This window comes from Podarcis tiliguerta (assembly GCF_965153285.1).
Source record: "Podarcis tiliguerta genome assembly, chromosome: 8".
Lineage (NCBI taxonomy): Eukaryota > Metazoa > Chordata > Lepidosauria > Squamata > Lacertidae > Podarcis > Podarcis tiliguerta.
Genome location: NC_139541.1, coordinates 69,485,295 through 69,498,385, shown reverse-complemented (window position 1 = coordinate 69,498,385; position 13,091 = coordinate 69,485,295). Strand labels below are relative to the sequence as shown.

Genomic DNA, 13,091 nt, shown 5'->3' with positions numbered 1-13,091 from the left:
CTGTTCACACCTGGAGCAAGAGGGGAAGGAATTTCCTTGTATTGTTAATGTCCCTCAGTTGCTCCCTATCATTCGTAGCTCAGCCACGGGAATTCCTTAGCAGCTTGCATTCTCCTTTCATATCACAAATAACCGAAATTACAGTGTGAACACACAAGAAAAATTGAAGATTTGGCCTTGCACAGTCAACCCTTCCTGTGAGTCCTCGCTGGAGCACCCCTGCCCTTGAGGGAGGCCCAGTTGGGGCTTGATTGCCCAGATAAGGAGCCCTAATCTGCACAGGTGGTGGCTAGGGAGACATCCAGCCCCATCTGCTTGGGGCAGGTACAGAGCAGTCAGAAGGGATAAGGAGGATGGCCCAAATGCTGCTGAGGCTCCCTATGGCTGGATCTGGTGCTGTATGTGGGTGAAGTTCTAGTGGGGGAATTGTGTCTTTGGAATTGTTCCTTTGGGGTTATTTCTCAGCATAAGAGGGGTTTTTTTATTGCTGTTTAAGAAGGTTTACTGTTTGGGTTTTGTTGTTGTTCAGATAAAAATACCTTTCCCCTCATATATTTTCTGCCAAAGATCCTTTTGAAGAACCTGCAGTGTTAACTGCCAAAACACCTAGCATTTATTAATTTCTAGGGCTTGCCCTAAATCTATAACAATATGGTAAACAAGATCCAGAAATTGGTCCCCAAATGCATGCTTGGGTCTGAGCTACAGTTCCCAGAGGGGTTTCAGCATCCATGCCTGTTATGTACTGAGTTGAATAGGATCCAAACTGCAGCAGTCTGATTGGTCCTAGAACCTTAGGATCCAAAACGCAGCAGTCTGATTGGTCCTAGAACAATAGGATTCAGAATGCAGCAGTCTGATTGGTCCTAGAACAATGCAGCAGTATGATTGGTTGGCAGGAACCACCCAATCATTCTCCAGATAGAAGCGAATCCACAACCTGATTGGCTTACAGTAGAATTCCGGAATTAGCCAATCATGTGCAGTCCATTGTGTAAATAATGTATATAAAGCAGATACTTTGAGCGGACATTCATTCATAGAATCATAGAATCATAGAGTTGGAAGAGACCACAAGGGCCATCGAGTCCAACCCCCTGCCAAGCAGGAAACACCATCAGAGCACTCCTGACATATGGTTGTCAAGCCTCTGCTTAAAGACCTCCAAAGAAGGAGACTCCACCACACTCCTTGGCAGCAAATTCCACTGTTGAACAGCTCTTACTGTCAGGAAGTTCTTCCTAATGTTTAGGTGGAATCTTCTTTCTTGTAGTTTGGATCCATTGCTCCGTGTCCGCTTCTCTGGAGCAGCAGAGAACAACCTTTCTCCCTCCTCTATGTGACATCCTTTTATATATTTGAACATGGCTATTCATTCCTCCTCACCACTATGAGCTGAATAAAGAGCATGAAATCACTTTGCGACTCTGAGTGTATTTCAATCCCTATCCCAGAGAGCAGTGGTTAGGAGCTGTGCTCCCCACCCTCCTTGAGTGCCTTTGCCTGGCTCACAGCATATCTGATTGTAATAATTTCGGTAGCTTGACTGGATGGAGGATGGAGAAAGGGAGGTGTATGTGCACATGGAAAGCTCCAGCATTTGCAGGGCCACAAGGAAGTCTGCCCATTTTTGTGTCTGGCCCCGCCCACAGTGGGCAGGAGGCCCCTGGAAGATTCCCCACCATGAAATGCAGCCCTCAGGCTGAATAACATTGTGGGCTAAGTCCTAAGAACCAATCTGAGGTGGCTGTGCGGGAGCTTAGCAAATATTTTCTAAACATGTCCTTGGTAGGTATGTTGACATGACAGTCGTGCTGTTTCTTCTCTCTCCATGATTCTAAAATAACGCGGCAGCTTTGGCTTAGGAAATCTATTTAACTTATCCATGCATTCAGGACAGATCCTGAAGCTGAGGCTCCAATACTTTGGCCACCTCATGAGAAGAGAAGACTCCCTGGAAAAGACCCTGATGTTGGGAAAGATGGAGGGCACAAGGAGAAGGGGACGACAGAGGATGAGATGGTTGGACAGTGTTCTCGAAGCTACCAGCATGAGTTTGACCAAACTGCGGGAGGCAGTGGAAGACAGGAATGCCTGGCGTGCTCTGGTCCATGGGGTCACGAAGAGTCAGACACGACTAAACGACTAAACAACAACAGCAACAACATGCACTTAAATAGGGTGAATAAGCTGCTATTACTAAGAAATGTTAATCTACCTTCCTTCCTTTGTTCTGAATTATATTTGGAGTTTTAATCCCCTCATCCCATATAAAATCTAATACCACCTTTCCCCATTGGTTACAACACAACAGCGTTCTGACCACATTTTTAGATTTAAGCAGGAGGGTGCTATGTGCTCCCAAATAGCATAAGGGCATTGAATGTGGTCTTGTGCATGAAATACACCCTCGGGTGGCGCTGTGGGTAAAACCTCAGTGCCTAGGACTTGCTGATTGCAAGGTCGGCGGTTCGAATCCCTGCGGCGGGGTGAGCTCCCGTCGTTCAGTCCCAGCTCCTGCCCACCTAGCAGTTCGAAAGCACCCCTAAAGTGCAAGTAGATAAATAGGTACCGCTTTCTAGCGGGAAGGTAAACGGCGTTTCCGTGTGCTGCACTGGTGCTGGCTCGCCAGATGCCACTTAGTCACGCTAGCCACGTGACCTGGAAGTGTCTCCGGACAGCGCTGGCTCCCGGCCTCTTGAGCGAGATGAGCGCGCAACCCTAGAGTCGGACACGACTGGCCCGTACGGGCAGGGGTACCTTTACCTTTACCTTTAAGAATATTGCCTTCTTTCTTTTTGAAAATGAAAAGGAAGCTTCTTGTTTTGTTGGCAGAGAGAGAGAGAGAAACTGGGTGGAGTGCAGCCAATACAGGAGGAATCTTCAGAAACCAGAAGGGTGGCTCCTCTAACTTTCCTGTAGTTGGGGAAGAGGACCTCAGAGTTCCGCAGACCCCTTTCCTCCCCACAGCTAACAAAACCGGACTAAACGATGCAAAATGGGGCGGGTAGGTGGCAAAATCGAGCAAAATAGGGGAGACCCTTATAACCCTTAAATGGACAAATGCAAAGTGCTTTGAATCTTGATGCGTGGTGCAACTGGGAGAGAGTGGGGCGGAGTCGGAGTGTCCGGAGAGGAAACGTTGACGTGAACAAACAGAGCCAATTAAAAGCCCGAGTTCTCATCAAACTGGAATTCAGCAAAATCTAAACTGTTACCCAATATCTGTCCGCATCCATTTCTGCAAGCTCTAATGAGATCAGCTGACACTTCTTTCGAGTAGACACCCCAGGACTGCGCCGTCAGGAAAGGAGCGGTAGCTGCGAGGCAAGAATTGCAAGCGAGATCTCTTTCTGAGCAGGTCCGTGATAAGTTCGCACTTCCCCCCATTTCCCGCCCGCCCCGCCCCGCCCCTCCCCAAACTTCTCCCCAAAGTTCAGCCCCGATAGTTAACCATCATCCCGTTTGGCCGGGACTCCTCGACCATCCCGCAGATCCCAGCGGCGCAGGGACGTCTTTTCGCGCTCTTGGGACCAGAGGAGGCGAGGGATCCACGCACCACGGTCTGTATTCTGCGTGGCAGCCTTGACGGGTGGTTGCCTTTGCCTAGAGGGGAACCGAATTCCCTGCCCAGCTCTTTCCCACTCCTTTTTATCCGAGGCAGAAGGAAGAACCTGTTGCTGAGGAGGAGGACGTGCATTTTGGGGTCCCGGGCTAGCTGTCATGGGCGTAGCCAGGATTTATGCTAGCAGTGCCAAGTGTCTTGAGGTCCTTTCCGGCTGACCTGTTGACTGAGAAATCATCCTGATTTGATGGCACAAAGTTTTCAGCCTGTCGTAAATTCAGCGCGAGCCGTTAAGGGTCACTTCTGAACGAGTCGTTTTATGGAGCGCAAATCCTGATGCGTTTGCTCAAAGCTCGCGCGCGAAGCTTAGGCAATGGCTGTGCGCGCACACACCACACTCTGCCCCGGCTGGCAGGGCGCTCCCACAACTGGGATCTGAAGCCGAGTGCTCAGCACGACTTCAAACCCCCCTGCGTGAGATGTTAAAAGCAACACGAGCCATTGGTGCCCTCGCTGTACTGTTTTGGACAACCTCTGAAAAGTTTTTATTTTTATTTTTTTAATAATCTGCAAGCCCTAATTGTTCCTGCCACACCAACCTCATTCAGCCCGAGAAAGAATTCTGTGGAACTCAAAGGTTTGCTCACAAGCTTTGGGACATTCTGCTTGGTACAAAGTAACAAAGTTATTGCTATATTGTGGCGTTTGGAGTCTCCTGTTCAGTTTCTTTCTTTCTTTTTTAAAAATATTTTTTATTATTTTTTCAACACAAATATACAGTCTTATCGAAATTTCCACAAATTTAACTCTATTTGGACTTCCTTCAGCTTCTCTGACAATCATCCATATTTACCTCTCAATTACGCATTTCTTCTGTTTATATTGCCGTTAAACTTCCCTCCCACTTCTATTTCTTTTTAACAATATATCTCAACTTTCACAGTGCTTCTTGAAACCCCACTAGCGTTGTTTGCACATCACATATACTTTTCAGATATTCAACAAATTTCCCCCAGTCCTTGATGAACTGTTTCAAGGCACCTCCATTTCTCTTACTTTGGGAGCATAGCCCAGGTGTGCTGGGAAGTTGCCAGGACAACCAGGGATCCTCTGGATCCTACATCCTCTAGGACAACTCCCTAATTAGTTTATTCCCAGCTGACCTATTTCTCCAGGTTTCATCCTGATTTGATTGCACCAGGTTTTCAAAGGAGTCAGATGCCTGCTGTTTAGCAATCATTCCCACTCTCTTGTATGAGCTCCCCACAAGTAATTTTGCAATTGTTGTTCTGGACTTTCCAATGCATTTTCTGTCACTTTCCTTACTGTGAAATGTAAGATTCTTATGATCTGAAATCAGTTTTCTTGGGCAAGCTTGCCAAACCCAGTTTAATTCCATTACTGAAATTTGCAAGTATGTCCTGGAAGCCCACCCAGAAAATAAGGACAGTCTGCAAGTGGACAACAGAGTTGGGATGTCATTTCCTTCCAAAAGGGGGCAATAATTCACACTCCTCCATCTCCCTCCCCTCTGTGTGGGAAATCCAGAAAGAGAAGTCAGCTTCAACATTTTCTGTTTGCTGGAATGGGCACTCAGCGAAATGTGGATCTAGCAGGGAGGACTTCTGGGCATAACTTACCTATATACTGTGATACTGATCACATCTGCATCTCTCACTTACTCCAGCTTGCTCAATTGCCATTGTCGTGCATCTTCTACCACTGCATCTCTACTCTACAGAGATTTAGCAAGTTGTTGAGTCTGAAGTCCAAAGTCTCAGGACTCAGCTAGACTGGTAGAGAAAAAGCGATTTATATGTGTTGTATAGGCGATACAACGTTGGTGGCGCTGTGGGTTAAACCACAGAGCCTAGGACTTGCCGATCAGAAGGTCAGCGGTTCAAATCCCCGCGACCCATTGCTCTGTCCCTGCTCCTGCCAACCTAGCAGTTTGAAAGCACGTCAAAGTGCAAATAGATTAATAGGCACCGCTCCGGCGGGAAGGTAAACAGCATTTCCGTGCGCTGCTCTCGTTCACCAGTAGCGGCTTAGTCATGCTGGCCACATGACCCGGAAGCTGTATGCCAGCTCCCTCGGCCAATAAAGTGAGATGAGCGCCGCAACCCCAGAGTCAGTCACGACTGGACCTAATGGTCAGGGGTCCCTTTTTATATTGTCCCTTTTTATTGTGCCACCAGATGGCACTGTGTACTCCCGTTTATTTCTCTACCTGTTTTCCTTGTTTAAATTTACAAGGCCTTTAACTGAAACGCTTCTTTGATGTGTCTAGATTCAGCCTCAGACTCCCTGGTCCTTTTGTATATACAAATGCACCTGTAACTGCAGCCTAAGACTGCCTCCAGATTGCTACTGCATGTGAACTGTGAGTAAACTGTATTTTATTCAAAGAAGACTGGTTTTTGTGTGTGTGCTGCTGTTGTTGTAAGGGGGATAAAGGGGGGAAACACGAGGAAAACCCAGCCTACACACCAAGGCATCCTGGATTGCTTCATCAAAAAGGCTGCAACAAGCTGAAACAGCAGCTTCCTAATTTTGTCGCAAAAGGGGTGTGCTCTGCTAAACTCACAAGTGAGTGTAAGGAAGGGTAATATATCCTTTCCTATTTTTTATTCACATCCTCACACTATTTTCCCTTGCCCCACTTAGATCTCCTCTTCCTGATACAGTTGCTGTTTTACAAAACCACTCCCCAAACGCCATAATGGATACCAATCCCATCGCACCTCTGACCCCCCGATCCTTCTCGAGAGATGAGTCGGATGCTAACATGCCAAAAGCAATGAAGAAGTTTTATCGGGGTGAGCCATTGGCACTGGGGGTGAGTATGGAATATAGGGGAACCTAGAGGGTCTGTGTTCCCCTGCCTGCTCTATTTGAGAGCCCTCCCACTTCCTTCCCCATAACATTTTAGACCTGCCTACCCTTAGGCAACTGCAAAGCCCTCTTCTCAGCTCCCCAGCCCTGCTTCTGAAGTCAATTCTGTCTTCTCTTCTGCACCTTGAGTAGCCCCAGCTAACATGGGAGTTGTAGTTCAGCAATGTCTGGAGTTTAGCATCCTACATTCTGATGCTTGACTGGTTTCAGCGAAATACATACTCATCTTTCTGAATGAAACCTTTGGATTTTTGAAGTGCTTAAATGTTGACTGCATCATGATCTATTCTATTCATTTTTTAAAAAGTTCTATACTGTAGGAAGAAAATTCAGATTGTAATCATAGGAGTAAATCCCACTGAACTCAGTGGGAGTGGCTTTTGAGTGGATGTGCGTAGAGTTGCACAACACAGGTCCCTATCTCCTGCCCTCCCACATACATAATTTAAGTTTGTCAGGGTCCCCAGGGAAGGCAGAACCACTGCTATGAGGAGACGACTAGCCACACACTTCCTGCCTTTCCTATGCCTATCCAAAGAGATTTTTAAAGAAGTCGGGATGATACCTTGCGTGGTGTAGTGGTTAAGAGCGGTGGACTCGTAATCTGGTGAACCGGGTTCGCTTCCCCGCTCCTTCACATGCAGCTGCTGGGTGACCTTGGGCTAGTCACACTTCTCTGAAGTCTCTCAGCCTCACTCACCTCACAGAGTGTTTGTTTGTTTGTTTGTTTGTTTGTTTGTTTGTTTTTTCCATTTCATTTTTATTCAATTTTTACATAAATATTTACAATCATACAAATTTCCCATTAACATATTTACAATTTTTTTTGGACTTCCCTCAACTTCTCTGCCAATCATCCGTAATAGAAATTTTGTCTACGCATTCCTCAAGTTTCGTATCACCATTTTTTTCTTTTTCCTTTTTTTCCTTTCTTTTAAAATAAATATGTAAGTAAATAAATAAATATCTTAACAAATTTGTTTACATTTTTGCAATATTCCTTATTTTACTCACAAAACTTCTTTAAAACCCACTAGCGTTGTTTGCTCATCACATACACTTTTCAAATACTCCGAAAATTTTTCCCAGTCCTCAATGAACTTATGGGCTCGTTGGTATCTAATTTTCCCAGTTAATTTATCCAGTTCTGCGTAATCCGTTAACTTCATTCTCCACTCCTCCAAAGTCGGTAGTTCTTCCTGTTTCCACCTCTGGGCCATCAACACTCTCGCTGCTGTTATCGCGTACTGGAAAAGTTTACAGTCCTTTTTATTGATTTCATTCCTCGTTATTCCTAAAAGGAAAGTTTCTGGTCTTTTTACAAAACTGTATTTTAACATCTTCTTTAATTCATTGTATATCCTCTCCCAGAACCCTTTCACTTTTTTACACTCCCACCACATATGAATAAAAGTTCCCTCTTTCTCTTTACATTTCCAGCACTTATTGTTAGTTTTAAACATTTTTGCTAATTTAACTGGTGTAATATACCATCTGTATACCATTTTCATCGTGTTTTCTTTTAATGTGGTGCATGCTGTAAACTTCAAGTTGTTGTTCCATATTTTCACCCAATCTTCCCAATATATATTGTACCCAAAGTCCCTAGCCCAGTTAATCATTACCGACTTGACTTCCTCATCCATCGTATACCATTCCAATAACATTTTGTACATTTTTGAGATTGTTTTACTGTCATTGTTTACTATTTCCGTTTGAAATCTTGAATCTTTTCCTATATAACCCTTCTCTTTCAGATCTTTTTTAAACATATCATTTATCTGATAATAATTAAACCAATCAAATACATGTTCTTTTACTTGTTCATATGGCTTCAATCTCCATTTTTCTCCATCTTTAACCACTAGGTCTCCATAGGTAATCCAACTACCTCTCATATTAGTTTTTTTAACACACATAACCTCTAGTGGAGACAACCAATGTGGAACCCCTGGTTCCAACAGATTTTTATATCTCTCCCATACTTCCTTTAGCGATTTCCGAAAGATGTGGTCTTCAAAAGTTTTCAAAAGTTTTGTGGCCCTTCTTCTTCTCCCGCCATAAGTACGCGTGCCACCCAAATCTGTTATCAAATCCCTCTAGGTCTAACAGTTTTGTATTCTTTAATTTTATCCAATCTTTTATCCAGCAAAGGCACGAGGCCTCATAGTATAATTTCAAGTCTGGCAGGGCAAAGCCTCCCCTTTCTCTTGCGTCCGTTAATAATTTATATTGAATTCTCGGCTTTTTGCCCTGCCAGATGTACCTTGAAATCCCTCTTTGCCACTCTTTAAATATCCTCGCGCCTTTAAGTATTGGAATCATCTGAAATAAGAATAACATCTTTGGGAGTACACACATCTTAATCGTTGAAATCAACTCCAAACTCCTCCTCCTCCTCTTCTTCTTCATCTGAGGTTCAGACCGCAGACTATATTCTCTGCCTCTTATTCTCTCTCTGGTGATATTCTGAAAAATAAGCAAGCGTCAAGAATTGCAGCAAGATGCATGTCTGCCATGTTCTGAGGACATGCAGCCCAGAAGTGCTGTTTTTCTAGAAAAAGAACTTCTAGAACTCACCATGAACAATGGTTTACTATTGGATAGCATTGCATTGGCTCCACCCACTTAGGCCTTCAGCCCTGCTCACCTAAACATGTGCCCACCCCCACCCCCACCATGTTTGAAGTAACTTTCAGTTGGTCTGCAGCTAGAATCTGTGGTGATAATAAGAATGTGTGGTTTTATGCTGTCTTTGCAGATCACGCAGATACTCATTGGAATTATGCAAGTTGGTCTCGGAGCTGCCCTTCACACTGTGCCTAATTATTATTATTACTCTTACATTGTAATTGAAGCACCAATCTGGAGCGGAATCTTGGTAATCCAACACACATCTTTGTGTAAAAAAAGAAAAAGAAAAGTTCCTTTGGGATTCAACTTAGACTAAGGGAGAGATGTTGAGGTTGGGAATGTCCCCAGGTGATTGGACTGCAACTCCAATCAGCTCCTGCCTGCCTGGCTAAAGTTCAGGGGTGATTGGAGTTGTAGTTCAGCAAAATCTCTAGGGCTGAAGATCCCACAGCTCTGCAACAGCTGAAGACCATCTGTGGAAGACCAGAAGGCAACACTGACCAAGGCTGAGCATCACTCAAAGATCCCACAACTGCTACTGTGTAAAGGGGGGAACTCAGAATTATGCCTCATGAATTAAGTGGAAAATAGAAGCCACTGGGGAGGGGGAAACCACACACCTGACCTGTGGGCAGAGAGTCAGTGCTGCTTAATTGGGCGTGTGTTCTGGGGTGTTAGTGGCATGTGGGTGCAACGCCAGGAGCACAGGATTGGCTCTGCACAGTGCCAATCTCCATACCACCTGACCTCACTCTCCCAGTAAGAGGCAGAGACTCCTTTGGCAGGAAATCGAGTGCAGTCCTGCCCCTTCCCCCCAGGCACTACTATTGAGAAGTTCAACTTTTTTTGGGGGGGGGCGGGGTAGACAGTTTCTCGTCCTCAGGAGACATGAAGATGACATGTATGTGGGATAGCTGGTGAAAATGTCAGAAGCTGGAGAATGGCTGAAGAGGTGTTCCAGTCATTATGGGATGGGGCTTCATTGTTCTGCATAGGCCTTTGCCCTTCCATATTGCTTGTGGAAGCTAACTGTCTGTGCAGCTTTGCACACCCTCGGATCCTATTTCAGAGTGTATATGCAGTGCTGACATGGGGCCTTGGAGGTGGTTGTGATGGGGTGACCATTCTAGGGAGCAGGGAAGGCACAGCAACAGGGCCAGATCCAGCCTTGGAGGCCCCCTGTGCCATGGACCTCCTCCCTCAAAGAGTCCACCAGAGAGTCTGTTGGGCAGAATTTGTATGGACAAATCCTATGAGAGTTATGGAGCTGTCCAGCAGAAAGGGTATCTTTGCTTCGGTACTTTTGCATGAGAAACATCAAGTAATGCTCCATTAATATTGTTTTCTGGTTATGACCTAATGGGCTGGAAGGCAAGATGTGAGAAAAATCCCTGGGAATCTTGTCCCTAGCTTCTGACTTCCTTTTCCTTCTCTTACAGTACATCATTTCAGGGTCCCTCTCTGTGGCAGCTGCCAGGAACCCCAAAATACCACTGGTAACTAATTTGCTTGTTGGGAAATTGCAATGAAAGATGGAGCGCAGAATTCATGGCGCCTGCTGCTTGCCATTTAAGGGTCCCTCCTAGAATTCCTGGTCTGAAGTTACCTTGTCCAACTTCATGCATTTTCCAGAGGAAGTTATGTGTATCTCTTATGGGGTTTATCATCTCAACTCAAGAACCATATTGCAGCTACCATGTCCAAAATCATGCATCAATTCAGATATGGATGGTTAGAATCCAATAGTTATTTAACTCTATATATAGCTTGAATTTGTGAAACTCAAGGGGTGGTGCTCTGCCTCTGTGTATTATGACATTATTGGATGTCCCCAGAAGCCCGTTCTGCACTATACATTTAAAGCTGCATCAAAGCACTTTAGACAATTATGACTTCTCTCCATAGACACATGAGAACTGTCATTCAGGGTGCTGAGAGATGTTAGGAGACCTCTATTCCCCTCACAGAATTACAGCTCCCAGGGAGGTTTATACCAGGCAGTTGCTTCAGGATTGCTCAATGAAGGCATGATATATGATTGTTTGTCCCCACTGTTAGGTGAAAGGGATGCTGGGAATGAACGTCGTGAGTTCTGTAGCAGCCGGCATTGGAATCATTTTCCTCTGTTTTTCACTGGATATCTACCATTTGCGTAGGCAGGTGAGAGAGCTGCAATGAGCATCATCCGAAAAAGTATAGCGGGTGTAATAAATCCCCATTGTTCCCTTGGGTGAGTGCTGGTCTCATCATAGGGAGGGCTCTTCCAGACTGTTGCTATTTTGGGGCGGGATTCCAATTGTGTCCTGGCAAATCCAGGTTGTGAGATTAAAGTGGATTCAATACGCTCTTGTGCAAGAAACACCACTCCCCTGCCGAAAACAGACCCTTTTTGGATAAGGAAAATGACTGGAAAATGCACCAGAAAGTGTGTTTAGACAACCTCGGCAGGACAGGATGGGAGGATGAACAGAGCAAGTCATGGTGTGAGTAGAGCGGCGCTTTGACATAAACAGATTACTTGAATTGCTTATGTCTGCTGCGTTTGGCTTTGACCAGGGGTCCCCAAACTAAGGCCCGCAGGCCGGATAAGGCCTGAGGGACTCATTTATCCTGCCTGCAGTGACCCCCATCGCCCACTGCCGTCGCCTGCTCTTACCAGCGCTGCTCTGCGCGGCTGCCCACTTCCGGGTTGGAGGAGCACTGGGAATAGCTTGTGCACATGAGCAAGTGTTATTTGTGCATGTGCAAACGTTATTTCCAGTGCTCATCTGGGTCGGAGGAGGCCCGTGCATATGCGCACAAGCTATTTCCGGTGCTCCTCCAACCCAGAAGTACACCAGAAATAACGTGTGCGCATGTGTATGGGCAAGTGTTCCCCTGCCCTCTGGCCCGCCGCGCAATCAGTGCTGGAGACACCAGCCCAAGGCACAGTAAGTTTGCTGACCCCTGGCTTTGACTGAGGGTCTTTTACGCAAGGGGAGCCCTTGAACACTTCAGGGGGGCAGCCAAGTTAGGCAGCTCTGCCTGGTCTCCCAGTGTCCAAGGGGCACTCGGTGTCTGTGTTATGTTGTTTTGCATCCTCACAACAACCCAAAGAGGCATCTGGTTGTCAGCAATGGGAACAGGGGGCTGGACTATCTGGTCCACTGGTCTGATTCAAACTCTGTTCTTCTCACATATACACACATTTATAAATGGAGAGTAATCCCCTTTGCCGGGCTCTCTGCTTCATCGACAGAACATGTTGTATGGAATCCTGGCTGTCTTCCTGGTATTCAACGTCTTTGAGTTTTGCATCACTATCTCCACCGCTGCGTTCGGGTGCAAGACAGTTTGCCAGGACAACTACACCGAAACGGTAACATTGAAAAGAGAGTGGGGTTTGGTAGGCAAAGATATCCCAGGGTGGGGCCTGCTTCCTTGCTCCCCAAATAAGGTGTTTGTTGTCAAAACAGCATTTCACCTTGGGCCTAGAAGTCTCTCTCTAAGTTCAATGGTCTAGAGCTCATCCCTGAATACTGATAGCAAGCAGAGTTAGTTGCTCAGGAGCTGAGCAGCACTGTAAATGCACAGCAAGACTGATTTTTCTCCTGGGGTGTTCTTTTCCTGCAGGTTGTGGTGGTTTACCAGAACGTGAGCCCAGGCAACTCTGTTGCTCTTCCAGATGCTTGCAAGGATCCCAGATCTCTCTGACTTGCTTCCTCCCATCCTCCTTGACTGCCATTTCCAATGCTATGAGTAAAAAATACTAAATGTGCACTTAGGCACCAAGCAGGTTTCTTGGCTCATTCTAGATCATCTTTGAAGAAATCTATGTCTATCATGACCCATGCAAATAAAACACTGGGATTTTGATAAGGCGGCGTGGCCTGTTGTTTGTTGGGAAGACTGGCAACTTTTAAGTTAAGAGCAACATTTTAAAAGTAGATCAGGGGAATTGTAAGAAGCCAATCAACGGAAGCCCTGAAAATGAATAGGAACATTCTGAACAAAAATA

At 45.7% G+C, this 13,091-nt stretch overlaps 1 protein-coding gene and 1 long non-coding RNA gene across 6 annotated transcripts; one reads left to right on the top strand and one right to left on the bottom strand.

Annotated features, from left to right (window-relative positions):
- The first annotated feature begins 2,975 nt into the window (after positions 1 to 2,975).
- On the top strand, positions 2,976 to 12,952 carry LOC310684732 (membrane-spanning 4-domains subfamily A member 4A-like). 5 transcript variants are annotated; one of them, XM_083456225.1, is made up of 8 exons: positions 2,976 to 3,361; positions 5,856 to 5,948; positions 6,253 to 6,404; positions 9,222 to 9,341; positions 10,534 to 10,590; positions 11,153 to 11,254; positions 12,333 to 12,452; positions 12,707 to 12,952. In XM_083456225.1, the coding sequence occupies exons 3-8, from the start codon at positions 6,288 to 6,290 to the stop codon at positions 12,785 to 12,787; spliced, it is 597 nt and encodes a 198-aa protein (XP_083312351.1). In that variant the 5' UTR covers positions 2,976 to 3,361; positions 5,856 to 5,948; positions 6,253 to 6,287; the 3' UTR covers positions 12,788 to 12,952. The 5 variants fall into 5 exon arrangements, with proteins under 5 accessions (XP_083312351.1, XP_083312350.1, XP_083312353.1 ...); XM_083456224.1 differs by having other exon boundaries at positions 2,986 to 3,361; positions 6,233 to 6,404; XM_083456227.1 differs by having other exon boundaries at positions 2,986 to 4,234; positions 6,233 to 6,404.
- On the bottom strand, positions 4,170 to 5,951 carry LOC310684900. The gene is made up of 3 exons (XR_014514946.1): positions 5,837 to 5,951; positions 4,607 to 4,689; positions 4,170 to 4,299 (listed from the first exon to the last, which is right to left on the bottom strand). It is a non-coding gene; the product is annotated as an uncharacterized lncRNA (long non-coding RNA).
- Positions 12,953 to 13,091: the final 139 nt, after the last annotated feature.

What these genes read in the sequence shown, in the direction of transcription:
- LOC310684732 (XM_083456225.1), top strand. Translation starts at nt 6,288, where the DNA reads ATGGATACCAATCCCATCGCACCTCTGACCCCCCGATCCTTCTCGAGA. An exon ending in CAATCTGGAGCGGAATCTTG is followed by an intron (nt 9,342 to 10,533) that starts GTAATCCAACAC and finishes CTTCTCTTACAG; the next exon opens with TACATCATTTCAGGGTCCCT. An exon ending in GGAACCCCAAAATACCACTG is followed by an intron (nt 10,591 to 11,152) that starts GTAACTAATTTG and finishes CCCCACTGTTAG; the next exon opens with GTGAAAGGGATGCTGGGAAT.